The 7,545-nt window shown below is 41.3% G+C and overlaps 1 protein-coding gene across 1 annotated transcript; it reads right to left on the reverse strand.

Annotated features, from left to right (window-relative positions):
• Positions 1 to 500: 500 nt before the first annotated feature.
• LOC107095961 (G-protein coupled receptor family C group 5 member D-like) lies at positions 501 to 6,602 on the reverse strand. Its single transcript, XM_015392362.1, has 5 exons — positions 6,302 to 6,602; positions 6,072 to 6,180; positions 3,243 to 4,420; positions 1,220 to 1,275; positions 501 to 1,103 (listed from the first exon to the last, which is right to left on the reverse strand). The coding sequence occupies exons 3-5, from the start codon at positions 4,348 to 4,350 to the stop codon at positions 1,014 to 1,016; spliced, it is 1,254 nt and encodes a 417-aa protein (XP_015247848.1). The 5' UTR covers positions 4,351 to 4,420; positions 6,072 to 6,180; positions 6,302 to 6,602; the 3' UTR covers positions 501 to 1,013.
• Positions 6,603 to 7,545: the final 943 nt, after the last annotated feature.

Raw genomic sequence — 7,545 nt, forward strand, 5'->3', positions numbered from 1 at the left:
TACTCATCTCAACTCTCCAGCGGCAGCTTTGGTCACGTGGTCGATTACGTTACTGTTGATCAACTGTCCATCATCGTATAAATCCCGCCCTGACAATTTGATTGGATCGCCAGAGAGTGGGCGATCATACTCGCGCTACTATGGAGCAGAGCCAGACCAAACTTCCCAACCTCAAACCTTGTGGACGGGACTAAGTTCGGAATGGCACCCAGGCTAGTTTTTGCATCTTTCCATTCAGCTTTTCGTGTCACGCCTTTTTTCCCTCTAGTTAGGACACTGAACAACCCCATTAGCAGTTACCTTTCTTGACAAGGTTGAATGTCTATTAAACTGACTCCTGTCCTTCCAGTGATTTTTATACCAGTGTTTTAAAAAATAAACAAACAATATGTAATTATTTACTTAAACATTTAAATGTGTCCTTTTCTTTAGTTGGCATGTAATTAAAATGTATTTAATGATTATTGAGATGATAGCATAGAGCAAAACTGAGTCTTTGCAGAACTTTTTATTGACAAAATATTTCATATTTAAAGATTGCATCTTATAAGGTATATCATCCTTCCATGTAATCTTAATTTACCTCTTTCAGCGACAACAGCAGAACCCCTAAAGTGTAAATCTCAACGAGGGGACGTAAAGCAGAGCTGACACATCTGCCGTCCTGTCCTCCTCCTGTCTCACCTCATCTCATCCTGTCAGATCCCCCTCCATGTTTCATCTCCTCCTGACGTCTCCTGCTATCCTCAGCAGTTTGGCACCTCAGCAGAGACGGTTTCACGCCTCTCTTATCACCTCTGGGCTTTCCTATACATCTCTGATCACTGTTGAGCGTGCACGCACACAAAAGCACACATCTGATCCCTATTTTGCTTCCAAAAGCAGAGGAGTTTTACAATTTACATCACCAAAACAACATATTTACATTTACACATATCAACGTCCATGACCTTTGGCTTTGCTGTAGATTTCTTTTGTGTGCTTTTTTTTTTTTTTTTTTGAGCTATGATGTTTCATTGTTGTGCATAATATTCATCGTAGGGTTGATTGAAGTTAGTGGTCTGAGGGCGAGGAATGGTGTAGTCCTTGTTGGGGTCGATTTCCTGAAAGACAGGCAACCTCTGGGTAAACAGTGTTTTCATTATGTTTATTACTTTGCTCAGTAGCTGTAATAATCTGCAGAGGGAGGAACTGTGGAGGATGTTTGATAAAAGCTCACCGTCATGGAGAAACCAGACTCGTAGGGGGATCGCAGCGCTGGCTCAGCTCTCCTGCCTGAGGGGGAGACATGATGCAGTTTGGGAAGAATCAGGTCAGCGTTTGCAGTTCATCGTTGGCAGAAACAGTCAAACCTGACCTGAATCAAACTTTGCTCCATTTCTCCTACTTTTTTTGGTAAATACATGTATTTCCTGCAGTCATTTATGTGCTATATTGACTGCAAAATAACCCTTTTCTTTTAGTGTTTCTAGAAAACGTCCTTAAATCAGAAATGCTTTCACAGATGGGGGAATTTTTATACAGGGTTATAACTGGCTGAGGACTGAAAACTACTTTTTCCCTCAGCAGGTCTGAATGAGTTCCAATAAATAAACCAGTTATTCTGTCAACCTCTGAATTAATCACAGCTCTGGAAGATTTATTGGTTCAAGTTATTTCATTTTGTCAGCTTGTTTCTGTTAGAACAGAATGCTATTGCAAGTTTTAGTCACAGTAAAACCCCATACATGTTTAAAGGTGTTTTTAAACCCATGGAAATCAAAATGATCAAAAGGACACAGAAATCTGGGAGAATTTGCATAATTTTAACAAATTAACAGCAAACTAAGAAGATAATGGCTTCATGTATCTTGCTTAGCTCAGGCTGTGGAGGCGGGACTGAAGATAAATCATATGTAGCTCCTACTTTAAAGTTTACAGAATATCAGCTGATTTAATTACAACAAAAATTTTTTGCTTATTGTGTTTTCCTTATTTATCAGATTCTATTTAATTCAGTTTATTTATATAGCACCAATTCACAACAGGTCATCTCAAGGCAGTTTACAGTTCAACCAGATCATACAGTCAAATTGATTCAAAGTTTTCTATCCAAGGAAAACCAGTTTATTACATCGATTCATTGACTCAAAGGCAATCTCTCACACTAAGCATGCTTGTAGCGACAGTGGAGAGGAAAAACTCCCTTTTAACAGGAAGAAACCTCCAGCAGAATCAGGCTCAGTGTGAGCGGCCATCTGCTGAGGCCGACTGGGGTTCAAGAAGGCAAAAAAGATTTTAAAAAAGCAACAGTAAAAGGCGGCCCCATCCAGGAAACCCACAGCCAGGCAGACAAGCTCTGAGCCAACTCCCATGACTCACAGTCAGAGAAACAGGACTACACTGAAAAACAGGCTGATCTCCAACATATATAAACAAAGGTGTTGATGGCAGCAGCAGAGCTGATATTTCTCTCCAGGATGGAGTCACAAACGTTCTAGCATTCAAGGGTTGGAGATAATGTTGTTGCTTTATTTAAGGGTTTCTTTTGGTACAAATTCAATAAACTTTAATCCTCGATGTTGAGTTTAATAATAGAATTACACATAGATGATCATCTTCCCACCCTCTTTGTTTTTAGGGCAACAAAGTCAATCGGACCAAATTTAGATCCACATTTCTTAGATTTTCAAGCAATTAAAAAAAGGATCTTGCTCTATTTTGTATTTATGTTTCACTGTATGTTGTTCTGTCACATAAAATCCCAATAAAATATGTTAAGTTCGTAACAGAGACAAAGTTTTAGGAGTTTGAAGACTTTAGCAGGTTGCTGTACTGAAAATGTTGTTCAGTCTTAAGTTACTTTCAAAAACTTCTCTCTATAAAAAAAAACCCAGAAATCTGTTTTCTTCCACCGAACATCAAACAGCAAAGACTATGTTTTATTTATACAATTTGTTTTCAATTTTAGTCTTCCAAGTGAACTGTTTAATGTAATAGTTGCATTAAAAAAAAAAAAAAAATCAGTACTTTTAATATTAAAGGAATATGTGAGTTTTATTTTTTATGAATGCCATTTATCTTATTTAATTCATATGCAATAGGTCATTAACAAAATGTGGCACAATTTTGTTAAAGATTAAGGCAAGAACACCTTCAGTGCATTTGATGTGCAGGATTAAGTGGTTTCCAGTTTAGAAAATCTATGGAGTTTTATTGCTGCGTGCTGAACAGACAGAGAACCGAGCATGTTTCCATCTCACCTCTCCTGTTCTCGCTATCGCTCTCGTAGCTTCCGTTTTCCTTCCCTTCCTTCTGGCTTCCCAGTCCAGGGATGTCTGCATTGGGGTGAGTCCAGCCTGCAAAGCTCAGAGGAACCTCCTGGGCTGTAGCCTCCCCTCTGCAGAAGAGGGCAACCTGGGAGATGCCGTGCCCCAAAAGTAACACCCAGCCATTTGTTACCAAGGCGATGCTAAGCACGGGGTCATCCCAGACTGGCTGTTTGTTCACCTCCTCGTTTCCCCTAGTGAGCATTGCGATCCACACCACCCATATGCAGGCGGAAAGCACCAGGGTGATGCAGAGCGCGGCTGCTTGCGGCTTCCACTGCTGGTTGGTGGGGCCCGTGTAGCTGTAGGTGTACGTGAAGCAGGAGCGGCACAGGATTTTCAGGGACAGGATTAGACTGATCAATAAGAGGCACAGCACATAGATCTGCAGCATGGCAAACTCCGCCTGGCTGTACTCGCAGGGGTTCTTGTCCCGGACCAGGACGATGATGAGCCACTGTGTAGAGATGATAACCTGCACGACGAAGAGCCCCAAGGCCACGGCTGGTTCCCCCCAGCTTCGGGCGGCTGCAAAACCCAGCATTGCAAGGCAGCGAGCCAGCAGGCAGGAGAAGGCCAGAGAGAAGAGCACCCCAAAGAGGAAGATCCTGGTGGGGCAGGTCTGGGGGTTGTGCTTGATGATGAAGGAGAAGGTGATGGCGAAGATGCCGGCTGTGGCAAACAGAAACATGGACATGGAGAGGACTGTTCCCCCGACTGTGCTGCCGCTGCGATTCGGGGAAGATAGGAACCTGCACAGCGCCCAGAACAGCAGGCCTAAAAGAAGACCTATACTTAGCAGGAAGCCTGCAGAGGCCAGAGTCTCCAGAATGATCCCCCAGGCTGCCCGGCGATCACACAGGTAGCTATAGTCTGGATGCAGTCCATCTCCACAGCCTCGCACCTTCGGATAAGTGGCGTTTGAGGGAGTGGTTGGGCTGCTGGTGCTGTTGGTTTGGGTCTGGGATAGGCAGGCGAGAGGGGAATAGAGAAGGAACAGAATGGGGAGGAAAGAAGTGGGCTTTGTGGTTGAAAAAGCCATAATGACTTTACAATCCACAGTGGAGTTCAGCCTTGGTGGATAAACTCTCCCCTGATGTGGCAGCTTGTTCCTGCAACACAGAGAACCATCAGACACCAAAAGGCTGATGTGACATAACAGAGTCTGCAGCATAGAAGAGAGCAAAGAGGTTTCTCAGTCAAAGTGCAGGAACAGGGAGTGTGCAAACATGCCAGAACACAGCAGAAGGGTAAGCGAGCGCAGGACTAAAGCAGAATGGCGTAAAGGCTGAGCAGAAAGCAACAAATAAAGCAGCCAACAAATCCTCACAATTCAGAATTTTTCTTTTAGGAAAGACATTATTAATCATAACTACGGATTATGTTTCTGTTGTTCTTAGGTGTCTACATTAAAGGTTCTCCACACATTTGACCTCTAATAGAGCTTATGGAGTGCGTAATCTTGCACATAGAAATAAGTAAAAATTTCTTAAACTAAGTGTATTTACCCTTAATTTGAGTAGGTAAATGAGACAGTTTGCCAGTGGAATGAATATTTTTACTCTTAAATAAGATATATGCAATTGAATATGCAACTGAAATAAAACAATGCAATTGTGTTTTCTTATTTTAAGTGTAAATTATCTTGTTCCTTTCGCAATATGTCTCTTTACCTCCTCAATCCAGAAAAAGAAAAATTACTTATCTAGATTTCAAATTTTTCCATTTTTTATAGTGTTGTGATCTTTTCTACAGGAGTGCCTCAAGGCTCTGTTCTCAGGCCCACGCTATTTTCCATCTGCATGATTCAAATCTCTTCTCATAGCTCTAATTTACACCCAGTTAAATCTACAAAAATATTTTCTTGTTCCTCTGCTTCCTCAACTTCATGAAACTAAAACATGTAAGTATTGAAATTAATCACTGTGATAATGATAAACCAGATATAATTATATTTGTTCATAGCGGGACCTGCTAGATGCCTGCTTCAGATCTGGGTAAAATAACAAGTCTTAAATGTTGTGATATTTATTAGTGATGTTTATCTTAGAGTGTAGTTTACTAATAAAGATAATCTTTAATTGAGGCTTTTATCAAAAGGTTATCATGTTTTAGTGCTCAACTTTAACAATTATGTAGAGATTTAGTTAAAAATGTCTCCTTATCAATCTACTACAAAATACAGGAGCTTATCTGTAAACACCAAAAGATACCTGCCTCTATTTGTTTGCTCGCTGCCCATAAAAGAAACTTAAAGATTTTAAAGCTGGCCAATTCTGTTTAAATTTAATTTGTTCTGCTACATGTATCCATGTACTGTGCATACAAGGCTGGAACTGGAAGATGAGCAGTCCTGATATGCAGGTATAACTTCCGTCAGCTCAAAGTGGAGCCTTTGTTTCTCTGTCAGAGGATCAAAAATTATCTTTATGTCATTTTAATCCGAGGCAAATCTGAATTTTAGCCTGATGCTCGCCTTTTATTATCTACTCATGTGAAACAAAGGTGGTAGAAATATTATTGCTGTATCCTGATGGAAGCTTGGAGAGTTTATTTCAACAGGAAATCTTTTTTTTTGTTCAAGTTATAGTTAGTGTGCGGAAAATAACATCAGTAAATCAGCAGAGATAGATTCATGCTTTTATCTCATTCCAGACAAACTATAAACCTTTACTGAAGATCTCCTTAACTTCTTTTTTATTAAAGTGCTGAGAAAGGATTGCTGTTTAAATCAGAAAACACTTGTAATAAAAAGACTCTTACCCTTTTGTTCCTCCAGATGCAGCTTTGAGCTCCTAAAAACTTAGAGTTGGGTGTGTAATTCCTCAGTGTGCAGCCATGCAGCTCTTATCTAGCCTGTGTGCTCATAGGTCTGCCAAATCCGAGTGAAACAAAGGTAGTGAGGTCATACAATTCCCGCTTGAAAGATTGTTTTCCCTTCACAGCAACAGAAAACAGAACGCTACACCCAGACTCATCCCTTCCTCTCTTACCTGCTCCGCTTTGGTCCCTCCCTCAGATTCCAGGTGTGCTCATGCATCTGAGAGCTGCGATGGCTGCAGAGTCCCACCTCTAGATCTGAATCCCATTTCCCGCCAGCATTTGCATCCCATTTGCTGATGGCGCTGGCACTCAATCTGGATTAACCAGAGAGTCTGAAGCGGGTGTCGAAATCAAACTCAGGAGGGTTTAGGAAATTACAGAGAGGAACGACTTTAAGGTGAGTCCGACTGACTCATCCCGATGTCACGGGGATACACAGCGTTGCCTGAGTTACTGGTCGATCACCAACACAACATTACAAATCAGTTAGCTTGCCTCGGGGTGAGTTGCACTACGTCTAGAGAACACCTTAAGACTGTTGTCTCTCACAGGTCCTTACAAAACACTGCAACTCATGCCTGTACAAGTACGGCAATCATACGCTCAGGGTGTGTTGCACTCAGTCTGAAGTCACTCTTTAATGCCAGTAAAGCATTTGGGAATGCTGGGAAATATCTGCTATTAGGTGAAAATATCAGTATCAGGGCATTCAGATAGTTAGACCTGAAACCATGGAGCCATCCAGGGTCACTTTCCCAACTGAGCTTCCTTTAAATGCCAAAGCATAGAAGAGCTGCTGACTATATTCACCTGTCGCCGTGCATGCACTGTAATTACTGCTTTCTGCAGGGCAACCTGCACTCTACCAAGTAATTATGATCAAAGACTGTCATTTGGTACATTACAGAAACAGCCTGTTCAGTGATTTCACTTCATAACAGCGAGAGGATGTGGTGAGATGGATTATTGTATGTTCTTTAAATGAGCTGTTTAAAGATAACACTGAAAATTGTGTGCAACAGTTCTTTTCATATTACTGAGTGGTATTTAAACCGTCACATTTACTCCACCATGATATGACCACTAATGCACAAACGATCACATTAACTCACCTTAAAACGGAGTGTACATAAAGCACACACAGGCCTTCTAACCAGCCCAAAACCATGGTGGCACAGGGTGTAACACAACTGTTAACCACTAAGTAGCATTTATTTTATAATGAACACTTTCCTTTTATTGAAAGAAAGCAATAACACAGTTAATAGACCCTGCAGTTTGCTTGTCGCCATGGAGTTGGATTTGATGATGCCATCATACACCTGCTTCACCAAACCCAGTCATTTAGACAATGCAGACAGCACTGTGAGGATTTGTGTTCTTTGATTTCTCCGGTGGATTTAACACATTCAGC

This window comes from Cyprinodon variegatus, unplaced genomic scaffold (assembly GCF_000732505.1).
Source record: "Cyprinodon variegatus isolate N-32 unplaced genomic scaffold, C_variegatus-1.0 Scaffold588, whole genome shotgun sequence".
Lineage (NCBI taxonomy): Eukaryota > Metazoa > Chordata > Actinopteri > Cyprinodontiformes > Cyprinodontidae > Cyprinodon > Cyprinodon variegatus.

Coding starts and splice junctions, on each gene's coding strand:
- LOC107095961 (XM_015392362.1), bottom strand. CDS start 4,350: ATGGCTTTTTCAACCACAAAGCCCACTTCTTTCCTCCCCATTCTGTTC. Junction 1,276..3,242: donor CGATAGCGAGAACAGGAGAG/GTGAGATGGAAA, acceptor TCTCCCCCTCAG/GCAGGAGAGCTGAGCCAGCG. Junction 1,104..1,219: donor AGTCTGGTTTCTCCATGACG/GTGAGCTTTTAT, acceptor CCTGTCTTTCAG/GAAATCGACCCCAACAAGGA.